At 39.5% G+C, this 17863-nt stretch overlaps 1 protein-coding gene across 1 annotated transcript in view; it reads right to left on the bottom strand.

Moving 5' to 3' along the window:
- The window catches only part of DOCK4 (dedicator of cytokinesis 4), a 472974-nt gene that overhangs the window by 161726 nt on the left and 293385 nt on the right, over positions 1-17863 (bottom strand). Inside the window, exons 14-16 of the mRNA XM_031665939.1 lie at positions 15312-15436; positions 14005-14167; positions 9227-9333 (exon numbers count right to left, since the gene is read on the bottom strand). Coding sequence (XP_031521799.1) covers positions 9227-9333; positions 14005-14167; positions 15312-15436 — 395 coding nt within the window. The remainder of the gene's footprint in view (positions 1-9226; positions 9334-14004; positions 14168-15311; positions 15437-17863) is intronic.

Here is a 17863-nt window from a genome sequence, read left to right as displayed (position 1 = left end):
CAGCCTTTCAGTTTGGCATTAAGAATATAACAAGGAAATGAACACAGTCTCTGTCCTTGAGGGCACTGCATGTCTGATCTCCACATTTATCTGTTAATACTGATTACAACACTGGGATAAAGACCACTAGAGACCAGTTCTGCTGGGGAAGGGAAGGAAGACCTTATCAAAAAGGATGGTCTTTGATCTGAGGTCAAAGGACTATTTGACTTCAGTTGTAAAGAAAAAAGGGTAGTCAAGCAGGCAAGGGAGGAAAAATCAAGGGAGGGAAGAAACAACACACTTAAAGGCACTGGGGAATAAAAACACATATGAAACTACGGGGACACGACCATTCAATGCAATGTGGGATCTTGGAATGAATCCTGGAACAGAAAAAATGACATTCGTGGGAAAACTTATTGTGAAATCCAAATAAATTCTGTGTTAACAGTGTTGTGCCCAGATTAACTTAGTTTTGATAAATATGCCATAGCTTATATAAGAGGTTAACATAAGGAGAAGTTGGACGAAGGTTATATGGGAATTTCCTGTACTATTTTTGCAACTCTTCTATACATTTAAAATATCTTTAAAATAACCACTAAAAAAAGTACAGGCATATTGAAGCAACTATATATATAGTTAAGTATGGCTGGAATAGGGAATTTTTCAATACATAAAAGCCTTGGGATTACCCCCAAATCTCTTAAATAAGAAAAACCTCAGGTAGTTCTAATACTCACCTCTGGCTTAGATTCCTTGGATGGAAGTATTATTGAGGAGGTGGAACTGACCAGTCATGCAACCAACTATTTAGACATGGTGGGTAAGTATGACAAGAGAAGCCTGTGACAAGGTTTGTCTTCATGGCAGGAGTGGATGGAGACAAGACAAAATGCTCAGTTTTGAACATGCTGAGTGTGTAGTGTCTTTGGGAAGAACGATTGAAGATGTTCAGTAGGCTGGTAAAAGTTTTGCACTAGAAAAACATATCTGGCAGTTAACAGCATAGCTTACCTGCCCAAAGGGATGAGATGGATCTAGAGAGTATAAGACACACATGGCAGCCAAGGGCTAAACCCCTGGCAACATCAACATTTAAGGTATCCATAAAGGGAAATGAGTCCTCAAAGAGGGGGAAGGATGAAACTCAGGAACACATTGTCAGGCCAAGGAGTGTGGGATTTTAAAGAAGCATTATTAATTGTGCTCTATGCTATAGGGCAGTCAAGTATGGAAAGGTTTTTAAAACATCTAGTAGCTTTAGCCCCTGGCTGGGCACTAGTGACCTAAAGGGGAAAAACTTCAGTTAAGCAATGAGGACATGATGAAGCAGAGGCAGTGAGGGAAGAGACTTTTCACACAGGCTGCATGTCATCACGGGAGGGAAGAAGGAACATGGTGGCTATTTAAAATAAATTATTTAAAAAAAATAAGGCTTGAGCATGTTTATAATCTGTATGAATACTGCTGGAAGAGATGCAAGAGGAAGAGACAGGACATTGGGAGGGGCAGGGTCTCACAAGAGTCAGGAGGGAGGGAGATCCTGAAGGAAGTAGGTGGAAGAACTAGTCTTGAAGTGAAGGAATTCTGCCCCATCCCCCGAGACCGGAAGCCGGAAGGAAAGGAAGGATGCAGATAAGTTTGCAGGTGGCAAGGAGAGAGCACAAGAAGTTAAGGAAGTTCCTGTCTGATGGCATCTGTTTTCTCTGTTAAGTAGCTGGGAAGTAGTGGGGTAGGGAGAATGGTAAGCTCTTGTAAATAGCTCTTGTGAGGACTAGTTTGCCTGCAATGTTGATGGACCCACATCTATACCCAGGCAGATGCTAACCTATAGCAACTGTATAATTTCTTCCAGCAATGCCCCAATCTGTCAGCATTGCCCTCTCCTATCCCCAGCCTTAATTTCTTCTAGGGCTGGGGATAGGAGAGGGCAATGCTTCCAGATTGATCTAGGACTATTTTTTATTTCCTATGCAGGCACAGTAGAACTAAGCATTAACAGATACCTTAGATAACAATGGGAAGAAAATCAAGTGGTCTACTGGAGGAGAAAAAGACTGAAAAGTAGGTATAGTTAGAAAATCAGAAGGTTGAAAGGCTGTGGTCATAATACTGGGAGTTTATGATTTTTGATATGAAGTGGTTCTGGATGATTTCATCTACCCATCCACCCATCTACCCATCTATCTAATCAATGGGAGATTCTGATGGGTAGAGAGGCAATAAGGCCTATGGTGTGGCCATAGTGAAGTAGAAGGCAAACGGAGGTGGCTAGAGTTGAAGTGGCCAAGAAAACAAGAGGACATGAAATTGGACAGTCAACCAGAAGGAGAAGACTCTGAACTAGGAACTAGGCTGATTGTGGGAAACTAATCAGCGACTTACCACACCACCCCATCCTCCCCGCTCTTCCTCATTGGCCCTCAAAATACAAGTTGGTGGAAGACAGTAACCAGGACACATGGAAAATTTAGCCCTATATGGGATGAGCCTTATAAAGGCTAGGGAAGCTCTTCACAAGAGGGTGGAGAAAGAGTATCTCTGGAAAGCGTTAGGGTATTTAGAGACAGCTGACCACCAGACACTAGACACCCAGCTTAAGAAGAGGGGCTTTCTACTCCAGCAGCTATACAGGAAGCCCTCTCAGCAGAGGAAAGTCAGGTCTCACTTAAGGAAGAACATTTTGGGAGGGTTGAAGATGTAGCAGTATGAACTGGTTAGCATTGAAGGGGCTTTCTGCAGGTCGCTTACATACCCCGAAGTGCTACGACCAAGGCTACCTATTAAGATAGCTTAGCCTTTTCTCCCCACTGTTCAGCTTGATATGTTTTTATACTAAACTTACCAGGTTATTTATTTTCAAACGTTGTAGGTGTTTTTTAATTTCTCTCACAGTGTGTAATGAATGAAATAATCAGTCAAGTGATCAATTCTTCTACAGCTAAGCCTGGGGAGGACAGATATGTTTCTAGCTTGTCTAAGATTTACTGATTATGGTTACAGGGTGTCTTTTAGAAGAGTTGGTGGGGAATGTGCAATCTGGGCAGCAGGCTAGACTGCAATCCCATCAGTCTATCTAAATTTTCAGATTCCCCTCATCTTTTCATTTTACTTATGAATGCAAGCATACTATAGGGAAAGGCTACACTGAAGTTTGAGATAAGCAGAGAACAGTAGCTTCTACCTGGATTTGAGAAGTCCATCTCAAAGGTGGTGGTCAGTGAAGTGTATTTGTGGGACTACTATGGACCAAGTTAGGGACTAGGATATAGCATAAGAATCTGAAAACTTGTAGAGAAAAATGTGGGCCGCAAAGGGTTTATGGACAAATTTTTAGGTAACAAAGGTGAAATAAGTTACTCCACAATAGACTTTTACTGTCTATGTAATCATATTAAATTAATCCCTCTCCAACCAGGAAACAGCATCACCTTCTATTTGGCTGACTTTGTACCTGGCTCTTTTCCTTCTCGAATGCCTTGGATTAGGAAGCCAATAAACCCCACTACAGGACGCAGATTCTCTACTAAGCAAAACTCTAGCTTGGTTGAGTCCGGCCACTTCAGTCATGGTGGTACTTGACAATCAACAGTGATGAATTTACAAAACCGCAACTTCTCCAAGGCAGACGGTATTATTACTATTTTCTTACTGGACCAGAGGGTGTTTCAGAATGTACTTCCCGTGACTAAAACTGCTCCACTAGAGTGAGTCAGAATGAATGGGGACTTGAGCACATAGTTACTTGTCTTCCTAGGCCCCTCTTTTTGGATTCTCACATCAATCTCCTTAAGAGATTTGACTTTTGGAAAACAAATTTGCGTCCACTCATTCTTTTTTATTTTTTGCTTCATTCTCTTTTCTAAACTTTTTGCTTAATTCTTTTTTCTTAACTTGTTTTCCAGCAGGTAGCTGAAACAAGCTTAGCCAAATACATTCCTACAAAGTTAAGGAAGACAATAATTCTAACAGAATGAAATACCAAAACTTAAGATTAAATACGGTTATTAGCAAACTAGCGATTCCAAAGAGAAGTTTTAGACTTATCTGTCAGCCATTTGGAGATATAACTGATGCTTTGAGAGTTATAAAGGGGCCTCTGGAAGGACAAAATCTCTAATGACGACTAAGTTATTTTACTTATCCTCTTAGAGTTATGACATGCAGATTTGTATAGATTTCAGAGTTTATTGCCATTGGAAACCACTCCAAATATGTAATCGATCAAGTGACGTTGAAAATGACCTTTTCCCTTAGGATTCCTTAGATCCTGCCCTAAAAGGTGAGTTCAGGTCCTTGACAAAGTATTTACTGAAACCGCTCGGTAAGAACGGTTTCCTTAGAACACATTCGGAAATCCAGCCATTGCTACAAAGGGAAACTATCTCACAAACTTAAGGCCTAAATTAGGATACTAACAGCCTTCAACACAGCAGATTTCTTCTTAGCTCACTGCAGGATTGAGTCTTTTAAACTAATACTTTACATGAAGAGCAAGTAGGTTTTAACCAATACTCTACTACAAACCAGAGCTATTCTCTGCATCATATCTCCAAGACAGATTTAAAGACACATTTTTTAGGGCATTTTTTTCATCTCCCATTAACTTTGATATCATGGGCAGTACCAGTCAATAAATGATACAGAACATGGTTTATAAAAATCCAAGACAATTAATGTTCCCTCAAAAACCTTACCATAAACATTACTGTCAAGATTATATGACACAAGAATGGTCTTTACTTACATGAAAGTCCAGAATTAAATAGTATAAAACAAGACTAAGTTTAAATTTCTGTCTCTTCCTATTTTTGTTTGGTCAAAATAAAAAAAAAACATTATTAATATTATAAAGTAACACTTCTCCACTAACAAAAAATTTAAGCAATGTGAAAATAAAGAGTCATTATTAATACTTAAGGATATCATTCCAAGCATCTCTGTATGCACATATATACATAAGAACCTATAGTTAAACAATTTTATAAAAATGGTATTATACTAAATATATGCATGTATAAAGTATTAACAATAAGTACTTTTCCATGCATATAAAATTATCCTGTAAACATTATTTCCACATATATAGTATTTCATTCACTGCATGGATATAACTAAATTTAATCAGATCTATTTTACTGGCAATTTAAATTACTTCCATGTTTTCCATATTTTAAGCAATCTGCAATGATCATCCTTGAATCATCTTTGCTCACCTTTTATTATCTTCTCCCAAAAAATACCAAGATGTGTGGGACGGCTGAGTCGAAGGATATACACATTTAAAATTTATCTATGTATTGCCACACTGCCCTCCAGAAACACAATACTATTCACATTTCTTCTGTAAATGCATGAGACTATTTTCCCTTAACCTTGCTCTCCAATTCGGGGCTTTAAAAATCTCTGCCAGTCTGACAGGCAAAAAGGTTTTGAATTTTTTAACTTAAACAGATTTCTTTACTTATTCATGCTTTTATTTTATAGATTTGCATTTATTACTTTTAAATAGCCTGTTTGTAGCATTTATCAGCTTTTCCTTTTCCTACTGATATGTGCTAACTCTTGGTCAATTAGGAATAGTAACCCTTTACAAGGGTTACCTATGGGGTTATAAAAACCCTTTACAAGCTACGTTGCAACTATATTTCAGTTTGAAATGTGTTTTCAGCCTAGATTATGATTGTTTTATCAATAAATATCTTAAATTTTATGTAGCCAAATTTACTTGATTTTTAAATTTGATTTCTAACATTTGAGACATCCTTAGAAAGGCCCTTCTCACCTGTAGATTACAAAAATGCTCACCCATATTTTTAAGGCTCATACAGATTGATTGATTGATTGATTTGACACTGAGTTTTACCCTTGTTGCCCAGGCTGGAGTGCAATGGCATTATCTTGGCTCACTGCAACCTCCACCTCCCGGGTTCAAGCGATTCTCCTGCCTTAGCCTCCCAACTAGCTGGGATTACAGGCGCCCACCACCATGCCAGGATAACTTTTTTGATTTTTAGTAGAGACGGGGTTTCACCGTGTTGGCCAGGCTGGTCTCGAATTCCTGACTTCAGGAGGTCCACCAGCCTTGGCCTCCCAAAGTGCTGGGATTACAGGCATGAGCCGCTGTGCCCGGCTCAGTTTTATCTCTTACATTCAATCTGGAATGTGTTTTCGCAATAAGAGGAAGGTAGGAATCCAGTTCTTCCCTGCTTCCCCTAATACCCATTTTATTTATCTCAACACCACTTATTAAATGGGCTATATTTTTAGCTCATAATTTGAAACACGCTTCTCTCTCCACGTTTCTTTTTAAATACTGAATTCAAGGCGGCACAGTGACCGGCAGACTGTGTGCCTTCCTCTCGTAGCAGAAGAAGGATTATGTATTATGCCGGTAATACGGTTTCATAATCATAAATTACAAGTGGCCGTAAGCTGAAACTGAACTTGTTGGCTCAGCAGTATGAGAAAGAAAAATAAAAGTTGTTATACTTGGCAAGTATTTCATAACTCTGTAAATAAGAAATACTAAATAACCCTATTCATAAGAAAACTCAGCTACTTGGGGTTTTTTCTGTGGAGCAAATGCTTCCTGATGGATCCATACAATGTAGGTCTGCCCCAAATTAGACAGCCTACAAATACCACACTGAGTTTCTCTTGTGGTTGAGGACACGTTTTTCATGCTCAAATAAATTCCCCTTTATGCATTAGGATTCTTAGTACCAAGTCGATTTTTGTGGAAGAGCTTCAACTGAGTCAAAGTCCTATTTTTGAGAAAAGTTTTGGCCCTGACTACAGGCACCTGGACAGGCCTCTGTCTAGGAATTAATACCTGTTTGACTCCTAAATGTTCACGTGGAGAAACGAGCTCTGCTACCTGTCCTCTGGCATTTTAGGCATATGCATGTCTCTAGTCAGCAACTGAGAATCTTGGTATGGTTCATGCTCATGAAGAGAAGTCAACCAGGACTTGATTGGAAACCTAGCACTGACAAAGACACACCCGCAGACCCACAGGTGAGAGGGTCCAAACGGGATATGCTATGTAGAAGTGATTCATTCTTTTGCATATCATTAGGAAATGGGGAGCCCAGTCTTAATTATCTTAGCCTTACCTTTTCTGAGCTAAGATTTAATGTTACAAAGACATTTATATGAAGTACCATTTACGTTTTTGAAAATCGAAGCTCAAGACATTGCCTGTTATATTATATATCTTAGCGGGGAGCCTCAGACCTACAGCTGAGATAAATAGATCATCCCTGCAGTCTAGTATACGTAGTTCCTCTGTTTGCTTTTCTGGTTACTACGCTTTAAAATATTTTTGTTTCTTTCTATTTTAACACTGTTAGCTTGTTAGCTCTTTTAGATTACATTATGAAGAGAGAATTTAAAGGCCAGAAACAGAAGGATTTGGCTGTCTTGTTTGCCACTATTTTCCCAGCACCTAGAACAGTACCTGGCTGTAGTCTGTGGTCAATAAACATGTTGAACAAATAACAGAAAATGAATGATTAAAGAAATAGACACTGAAAAATACATTCTATAAAAATAGAAAATACCAGGTGTGGGCTGGGCGCGGTGGCTCACGCCTGTAATCCCAGCACTTTGGGAGGCCAAGGCGGGCCCATCACGAGGTCAGGAGATTGAGACCATCCTGGCTAATGTGGTGAAACCCTGTCTTTACTAAAAATGCAAAAACTAGCCGGGCGTGGTGGCGGGCACCTGTTGTCCCAGCTACTCGGGAGGCTGAGGCAGGAGAATGGTGTGAACCTGGGAGGTGGAGCTTGCGGTGAGCTGAGATCTTGCCACTGCACTCTAGCCTGGGTGACAGAACAAGACTCCATCTCAAAAAAAAAAAAAAAAAAAGAAAGAAAGAAAATACCAGGTGTGTTATATATTGCCTCTCATTTGACTAGCAATCCAAAGAAAGTTTTTGCTTATAATCTCCTATTCATTCAATAATCTTCACTGAACATCTATCACAGGCCAGAATCCCTCTACACAGCTATGGTTCTCAAGGGGCTCATAAATCTAACGGGGTAAGCTGAGGGATCAACAGATAGTTCTGGAACAGTGTGATGAGAACAATGGTAAGAGATGTGTGCAGATAGCAGGGAGCTCAGGGAAGGGCAACTGGCCAGCTGTGAATATGAGATGGGCCAGGAAGCAGGCGATAGTTCCTGAGGGAGGTTGTGGCCCAGATGAGTCTCCGGGAATGAGCAGAAGATACTAAGAGGGAGAGGCAGGGGAAGGCTGACTCCAGGAGCCACAAGGGCAGGGAAGAGCAGAAAGAGCCAGTAGCAGAGGGTGAAGAACTAGAAAGTGCTGGATGTGGTTGCAGCATCAAGAGGCCGGTAAGGAGTGAGGCAGTAGGGAGGTAGAAGGTTGGCATGCCCTGAGATGCCTGGGATTTATTATCTCAGCAAGAAGCTTTTGAATGGGTCTTAAGCTGGGAAGTGACATGTCTGGATCTGCTCCTTAGATGAGTGACCCTAATGTCCGGGCTAGAGGGAGACAAGACCCAGCCCAGCAGGACCAGTTATCATAGGTGAGAGTTGATAAGGGCCTGGCTATTACACAGTTACAGAAATGGAGAAATGCAAAGGAGGAATATTTTGGAGAAAATTGCCTATGCACTTAAAAATACATTTTTTACCCTACAGTTCATTATTACTAGTATTCTCAGATAATTACAAGAGGTTCCTCCTTTGCAAGTTTTCTTTTTGTTGCCTACTATAATACACTTTGTTCCAAATGTTTTTTATGACAATTCTTGGTTTACAAGAACTGCTAAAGTTGTCATGATGAAATACAGCCACTTCTCTGCCTGCTTAGTAACAATAGCAGACAAAATAGTAATGCCGACCTTGCTAAATTTACTTCTGGGGATATACAGACCTAGATAAGAAAGCACGTACTGTAGTATTTAAAAAGTTATTTGTAAGGTTTACTTAACCCTACCATAGCAATGGAAAGAACTTTAAGAACAATACACAGATTTACCTATATATCCACCCCTAAATTAGGATGAAAAAATAAATCATCTCTAAAATATGTTCTAGAATATGACAGAATATAGAAACAATACTTTCAAAAAGATATTCTCCCTGAGAGCAATCTTACAAGAGTATTCTTTTCAGTCATTTTTTTTTTCTCTTTTCAAAATGATAAGATAGTGAGGTGCTATTTCAGCACTATTTTTTACTGCCCATTGCCACCATCTGACTGACGTTACCTTATGCACGATGAGCTCATGAGTGCCATCTGGAAGAGTCCTACCATCTTCTTGCATCAGAGGGACAAAAGAAAACCCAAACAACTTCTTCTCTCCTTTCTCCTTTGCTGTAAAAAACAAAATTACTGGCTTATTTAAGTGTATCTATGTTCAGGTACATAGTTTGTCAAGAAGCATAATCATCGAGAAATATAACCCATACACAACAGTTCCCACTACACAATGGAGCACAGCTTTTCTGATAGGCCATCTCTATAAAGCAGTCACCCTCTAATCCCCTCTTCCTGCCCCCTTATCTGCAACTTACATTTCTTGCCTGATTTTCTTTATGGGAGTCACTATCTGAAATTGTTTTTTAAAAATTTGTGGATTGCCTGTTTCTTCTTTTTACCCCTAGGTCCCATGGAGGGCAGGGGTCTTATCTGTTTTATGTTATTGTTTCAAAGAGTGCTAGGAACATAGTAGGTGCTCAATAAATATATGTTAAATGAATGAACAAGTGAATGAATGAAAGTGAAATGCTTTGTTTTGATGACTAACCATCGAAAGGGAATCTCTAAGCTCTACCCCCGTCCATGACATAACTTCTTTCCCTATATCCACACATGTAAGGAAAGTAAGTCCTGTTGCAGTTACCTCCTTGGAATAAGTTAGGCATGTTGAAAGCCAATATGAATATTAAACCTATAGTTTAATAAGGGCTCACTACTGCGGAAACCGGAAATGAGGCGATGAGGTTTCCAGATGCCTAATTAAGAAATACAATAGCTAGAAAAGGCAAGGATCATTAGCAATTATTTACAGATAGGGAAATTGAGGTCATAGATGTTACGTAACTTGTTGTAGATCCCTTAAGTACCATTCCAGCCATTCCAGTTCTTTCCACCAAGATTTTTTTTTCCCCCTCCAAAAATGAAGAAAGCATTAAAAGAACCTTGTTTGGTTAACTTGACTCTCCCATTGTACTTAGATGGCCAGAGAGTTCTCCAGGGCCAGCAGCCTGTTAAGGGCTGAATTGTCCCTCTTTCACGAGTGGAACATTATACTTGAACAGAAAAGTTCAACTTTCGGATGCAGTGAGATCTGAGCTGGAGGTGTTAGGTATGATGATCCTGAAGTTTGGACAAGATGTTTAGCAACACAGCATTTAATTGCTCCAGGCATTTAAACACAGGGAAGTAGAGCCTAATGCAGAAAACGGTAATTTTGTCTTGCTGGTGCTGGTCCCTAATATGAGGACACTCTGAAAATGTGATTATAGCAAAGGACTTTCTTTTAAAATCATTAATTTCAACCCCATAGAGAAACTGGAAAAAGAATTCATGTTTTTTAAAAAGTCAAGCAAAAATCACACCAAAGATCTCTGGGAAGAGATATCCACAGCAATGATAGTACAGGAACTTGAATCCATAGGTTCATTTAAGAACAACCGACATCTTGACGACATTGAGTCTTCCTGTGCACCATAGCTCTTGTATCCTTTATAGCAAAACTTCTCAAAAGACTCGTCTATACCCATTACTCCCCCTCTTTCCCCTCCATCTCATTCTTTAACTCACGTTTATCACCACACATTCACTAAAACAACTTGTCAGGTTCAACGAGTTCCATGATGCCAAATCAAATTATTTGTCCTCATCTTATTTGATCTACCACTGGCACCAGACACATGTGATCAATCCTCTCTCGAAAAACTGCCTTCATTTAGCTCCTGGATTCTATTCTTCCTGGACTGGCCTTCAACCTACTAGATAGTCCTTCTTATTGTCATTTATAATGCCTCCTTCTCATTCTCCCAGCTCTAAATATGGCGAGTACCCCAGAGACCCATCCCTGGACTCCCCTTTGCTCTCTAAACTTACTACCTGGGAACTCCAATCAGTCTCGGACTTTAGAAATCATCAAAATTAGTAATGTGCTGGAGCTGGATCATACTGGTCCGTAAGAGCTGAAAGTGCACATTTCTCCCCAGTTCTACATTCAGTGATGTCATGTTGGAAGCTTGAAACTGGCCATGGTGGGAGTATCTACACCATGGAAATCAGCAAATGCTAGAGTTCAGGGATCCTCCCCAACCTCCAGTGCTGGCTCAGTAGACCAATCACTGAACAATATGTTCTCATTCCCAAGTTTCCAACCGGGAGGTCACTCAACTGCCCACTTGACATCTTGAGTGTCTAATAGACATCTCTGATTTAACATGTCTAAAATGCAATGCTTGATTTTTGTTCCCCAAACAGGTTCTTCCTGTTGTCTTCCCCACTTAATTAAATGACCATTAATTCTCAGGCCGACATCTTTGGGTCACTCTGGACTTTTCTCCTTCTTTCATATCCGATCTGGTAATATTCTGTAAAAAAGAATTGAACCACTACCCTCGTAATGCAGAACACTTTATATCTATTACTTGGAAGACTAAAAAAAGCTTCCCAAATGGTTTTTCTGTTCCCAACCTTACTACCTATAATCTATTATCCCATAAAGTAGCCAGACTTATCTTCGCTCCAAATCCTCTAGTGGTTCTTCTCAATTCAAATGAAATGCACAGTCCTCATCATGAAATAAAAGACTATACAAGATCTGGTGCCACTGCTACCTTCCTGGTCCCCTCACTATTCGTTGAAAATGCCAAGCATGTTTCAAGCTCAAGCCTTTTGTACTGACTGTCCTGTCTGCCTGGAATCTTCTTTCCCCAGAAAGAATAGTCTCAATGGCTCAGACCTTCACTTCTTTTAGTTTGTTGCCAACACATGTCCTTATAAGAGAAGTCTTTCCTGACAGCCCTATGTAAAACAGCAACACAGTACCATCACTTTCTACTCCCTAACTGCAATTTAAGTCTTCACTGCACTTCATCACTTGCTGTCTGATGTATTATGTACTTAGTTTCTCAGCTATTATCTGTCTTTCCTCTCTGGAATGAAAGCTCTGTGAGAGGGGCTATTTTCTTGTGCTCACTGATGTGTCTCCAGTACCCAGTAAAACGTTTGGCATATAGTGGGAGTTCAATAACCAATTTGTTTCATGAAAAACTGATGTTTCTGAATAAAGATATGAACACGCAGATAAATATTTGGAAGCCCACTTTATAAAACGATTGCATTGGTTATTCATAGTTTGTGGTATTATCAAGATTTTTTCCTTTACATTTGGCTGTTTCTTCTGACTTTTAATTAGGAAAATTAAAAGAAAAAAAAACCTATGAGTAATTTTTCAAGTACAGGGATAAGAAGGTAGAGATCTAATAGATTTTACTGAAAATAGCCTTTATTCTACTTTCCAAGTTCTGAATTAGAATAATTATCTCCAAATGCTCTTTCTCTCTTTCCCCACTATTTCACCGTTATTTTCTCTTTTTCTTACCCTAAAGCTCAAACCTCATATTAGGCCCCAGGGAGAATTTATAACAAAGATTGATGGAAGAAATAGTACGGCACCATTGTAAGTCCTTTATGTTTTCCTACTTCAAGTCCTTTACAGGAAACTCTTCTTGGAATTTGGAAGAATTTTAAGACCCTGCTAGCTCTCTTCCTGCATTCAGAAACATTCACACAAGCATAATTTATGAAGCTCCTTGAGTCAATTCTGAAATATGCCATAATTCCAGCAACAGATAAAGTCCTTCTTCTCTGCCCGAACCTTGGGTAAATTACAACAGCACTGAGGTGAAGTCACCACAAATCTTTTGGCAAAGCCCCTATTCCTTCCAGACTGGAAAGGAGCCTGCTGCTTCTTCAAAAATGTGATTCTCCTGTATCTCTCATTTGTTGTACTGCTCCCAAAGCTAGATTCGCCAGAACCTTCTCTGGTCACAAGGTACACTGGCAGTGCTAAGATACCCTCAGGGACACAGGGAATATCAGAAGATTCCTGGACTCCTGGTAGTTGGGGGAGAGAGATGGGGCTTGAGAGGGTGGTAATGAATGCAAAAAAAACTGAAATAGAAACACTGAGAAGCAATAACTTTATGGATAGCAATGCCCATGTGGACGAACCCTGTAACAGTTCTATGTCTTGGGTTGTTTAAATCTATAAAATGAGGCCGGCTGTGGGGGCTCATGCCTATAATCCCAGTACTTTGGGAGGCCGAAGCAGGCAGGTCATCTGAGGTCAGGAGTTCGAGACCAGCCTGACCAATATGATGAAACGCCATCTCTAATAAAAATACAAAAATTAGCCAGGCATGGTGCAGGCACCTTTAGTCCCAGCTACTCAGGAGGCTGAGACAGGAGAATTGCTTGAGCCCGGGAGGCGGAGATTGCAGAGAGCTGAGATCGCGCCACTGCATTCCAGCCTGGGCGACAGAGTGAGACTTTGTCTCAAAAAAAAAAAAAAAAAAAAAAAATCTGTAAAGTGAGGCAATTACTTCATGTTACTTCTAAGCCTTTTTCCAGCTGACATTATTTGATTCTCATCTGAATACTGTCTGAGAGAGTACAGTGATGCAGATACACACAAATCAGATATGCATCTGAGCCGACCAAAGGCTTTCCCAGTGGCTTCACATGCCATGAAAAGTCCTAGTGGGTTTTCCCGATCTGTGTGAGAGCTGGATCAGCTCCTGGAGATACCTGAATGGTTAGGATTGCCTAAGCCCACCAGAATCAGTTTAGTTTTTAACACTGTTCCTCCCCTTTCTGGCTAATCTTTCTAGAATGGAACAAACTGATTTTTACAAAAGTAATCAATTTAAGATCAACCCACATCTTCATGAGAGCCCAGTAAGCAGGATACTCCAGCACAAGAGAGACAGGCAGTCAATGCCATCAAATACTTACTGGAACAATGCCGAAACTCGAAGCGGATGTGTGCGCCCCGGAATTTATCCACGGGAATGGGAAGTTTCAGCAGTTCAGACCACCTGGGGCTGTTGTTATGATAAAGCACAAAGGAGTGGTACTCACTGGCTGGTGGCTCCCCAGAGCCAAAGGAGATAAAATCCTAACAAAGGGAACACACAGGTTAAAGAGAGCTTCATCTAAAGATCTTTTGAAAAGGCAGAGCAATCACTTTGCTTTATCTGCCTGCCCCTCAAATAGCACTTCATAGAAAATTACCTCACTGGTTCTTTGCCGTGTGTTTCTGTACCTGCTGCTGTTTAGCAGGGTGTATCTATTTAATTCTGATGCTGGTCTCCAAGGATTTACTGTGCCAAGGGTAGACCTGGGTGATACATGGGAGATTGTCGACTGCATGCCCCACTTGGAGCTCAACTAATTGGCAAAGTTCCCAACCTGCAGTAGTCAAAAGCCTATTTTGTGCCTCAGTAGGTGACTCACTAGGCCCCAGGACCAACCTTCTTATTTAAATGGGCAGCTGTATTTCTCCATGAAGAAGGGGCTCATGAAAACTACTTCTTCCATAAAAACACCTGCTATTCTCACCCCAATTAGTAAGGAGTACCCTAGTCTTCATGCCTATTTTGGTCAGAAAGAAAATATATAGGATTAAATAATGAAATGGTTTTAAAACTATGCTGCATTTATCTCAGCACTTGGGGAAGACAAGGCTCGAGAGGATCACTTGAGGCGAGGAGTGCAAGACCAGCCTGGCCGACATGGTGAGACCCTGTCTCTACTAAAAATACAAAAAGTAGCTGGGCATGGTGGCACATGCCTGTAATCTGTTACTTGAAGGGCTGAGGTACGAGAATTGCTTGAACCCGGAAAGGAGAGGTTGCAATGAGCGGAGATTGTACTACTGCACTCCAGTCTGGTGACAGAGTAAGATTCTGTCTCAAAAAAAAAAAAAAAAAAAAAAAGCTGCTTTTAAGTAACAGCTGCTATAAGAAAATTATTGACACAATTAATTAAGCAAACTGTCGAAGTTGTTGCTGTTTTTTTTTCCTGGCTTGTCTTCAGCATGAAGACTGCATTCTTCTGCTCTCTTTTCTGAAAGGAATTTTAGTGAATTTAAAAAAAGGAAAAAGAAAACTACACAGGGGTGAAGGAGAAAAATAAGATAGAAAATAATGCAAATCAGAAATTAACTGATTGCAAATCAGAAAATAACTGATCACATTAAAGATTAAGTGAAAGCAATTACACAGACTTGTCTGGCCTGGAAATATCAAGTATTAACATACCTTCAGGGTTTGGCCACTGCTGTCTACAATGAACATCGTAACTTCCACATTTCTGGCCACGCTCTTCCCTCCTTTCTCAAATTCTCCCCTTTCAATAGTGATATATAAATCATTCCTCATTTCACCTATAAGGAAAGGAAAATTAAAACCATGTTATATATATTAGGAAATGTAATAAAGTGCTATATCAAGGAAAAGTTTATACAATATACGGTTATACAGACATATAAAAGTACAAATATATTTGCATTTTTATAATTTTATAAAAGTGTCCTCACCCTCACTGCCAACATCTGAGAAGAATAAAAGCCAGCCTCTGCTAGTCTGAATTAGCAATACTGTAATTGTATATCTAGGAGGCGAATACTGGGACCGAGTAGGAAGGTATTGTCAGGTCTCACCATTTTTCAATATTTCCCTCATTTTATTTATGAGGTGTGATTGTAAAATGACAGCCTAGCAGGGGTGGCTCAGAGAAACCAGTCTTATTACTTTATAGTCATAGCAATTTAGGGTAGAAGAAATACCTAAATGTAGTAAAATAATAGGACTGTAAAGGATACAATTACAACTTAAATCTTTTCCACAATTCATGGACAAAATGATCTCACTGCTGGAAGAATCCAGATTAGCAATTTATGAACACAGATGTAGAATAATTCAGTCATACAGACAAACTCAGCTTAATATTTCATATCATCAAGCTATAAAACAAGTGAGAAAGGCCCTATATTCAAATGGGCACATCCTATGTACATATATACTGTCGATTTTTTCTCTACTGGTGATTTATAAAACTTCAGTTTTTAAAAATCTCAACCCTTTCTTATTATTGCAAGATATAAAAAGAGAAATTTGATGCCAACTAGCAAACTTAGGCAAATGTGCTAACAGCATGCTTTTACCTCTCTTATAAGAATTAAACTAGGGGGAAATAATGAATGCATAGAGAAGTGAGAAATAAGTCAACAAAGCACAACTAGAAAGTTTTTAAAGGTAAATGGTGAGATGGTAAGGTCGAATTTACTTTTACTTAACACAGATTTCAAACACTTGAAAAAAATCAAAAGTAATACTGTTTTCTTTTCTTTTCTCTTTTTTTTCTTTTTTTGAGGAAAAAAAAAGGGGGGGGTCTCACTCTGTTGCTCAGGCTGGAGTGCAGTGGCGCAATCTTGGCTCACTGCAAGCTCTGCCTCCAGGGTTCCTGTCATTCTCCTGCCTCAGCCTCCCGAGTAGCTGGGACCACAGGTGCCCACCACCAGGCCCGGATAATATTTTGTATTTTTAGTAGAGATGGGGTTTCACATTGTTAGCCAGGATGGTCTCAATCTCCTGACCTTGAATACTCTGTTTTCTAATAAAAAATTTCCCCATAAGAAAGCAAATCACTAGAAAGAAAAATAACCATACAACTATGTCTACAATGAGGAGTTTTATAAAACTTCTTCATCAAAGTGTGGACAAGGAAGTACCCTAGTTCCTCAATGCCATGGACCATGGGAGATTATCAGTGTACCTGATCATCTTCCTCCATAAAGACCAACTTTTTACGATGGCATCATTTGCAAATGACCTAGGCTGACAAGGACACAGGTGGGCCATAAAACAGAAAAACTAAGTAAGTTCTAAAAAGAATTACATCTTAGTCACTCTTTACAAAGGGTATATATAAAATATATATAAAACATACATTAGTGGAAACAATACAGAGGTCTCTGGCTTATGAATTTCTAGTACTCTTATACAGCTTATACAAACCAACTTGGGAAGGCAATGAACTTAAAGTCCAGGAGAAAAGCAACACATTTCAACACTTTAAACATTGTATTTGTGTGCTTTGAAAGTTTTCTGTTTTAACTATTTCCTTTATTAATTTTTAGAGAATGGCCCAGTACATTTTATGTTTATTAGACTTTTTATAACCCATTTCACTTTACTACATGTATTCTGTACTGCCACATTTAATGTTATTTATTTAACAATTCCGTTATAGAATCAACAGCAAACCCCCAAAATTTGTCCCCTGAATCAACTGACTTCAACAAACAAAAAATAGGTCTGGTACATACAATGGCCTGCACATGCTAGTTTAACAAGAGGTTTGGGAGGAAATTCTTGACAATAATGTTTCCATGAACAGATCTGGCAGGTGAAAAAACAACACTCAAATCAAGATACTTTAGAGCAAAATATATTGGCTAAAAACAGCAGAATTCTTTTGCTTCTTGGAGTAAGTGACACATCATAAGTAGCTCTGCTTACAGATAGACTGTAAAACCTACACTGACTAATGGGAAGTATAGCTACAGGGGTTTTTACCTTAGGAATTTCTCATAATGAGTAATTAGCTTGTCCAAACCACACAGGGATTAACTGTCCTGCAAAATAAAGAGTAAGTGTTTCTTGGGAAGGTGCTTTCCACTGTTATCTGCTAAAAGGACAGGGACCCTCAGACTCCAGCAAAGGCAAGAGGTGATAAGGGAGGTTTGCAAGGTAACCTGTTTCCCTCTGTCTGTAGGCTAGGCCCAAAGGAGGGAAAATGAGGGCTGTAC

The sequence above is a fragment of the Papio anubis genome, chromosome 4 (assembly GCF_008728515.1).
Source record: "Papio anubis isolate 15944 chromosome 4, Panubis1.0, whole genome shotgun sequence".
NCBI lineage: Eukaryota > Metazoa > Chordata > Mammalia > Primates > Cercopithecidae > Papio > Papio anubis.
Note: the sequence above shows the minus strand (reverse complement) of the source record. Positions and strands in the feature narration are given on the sequence as shown.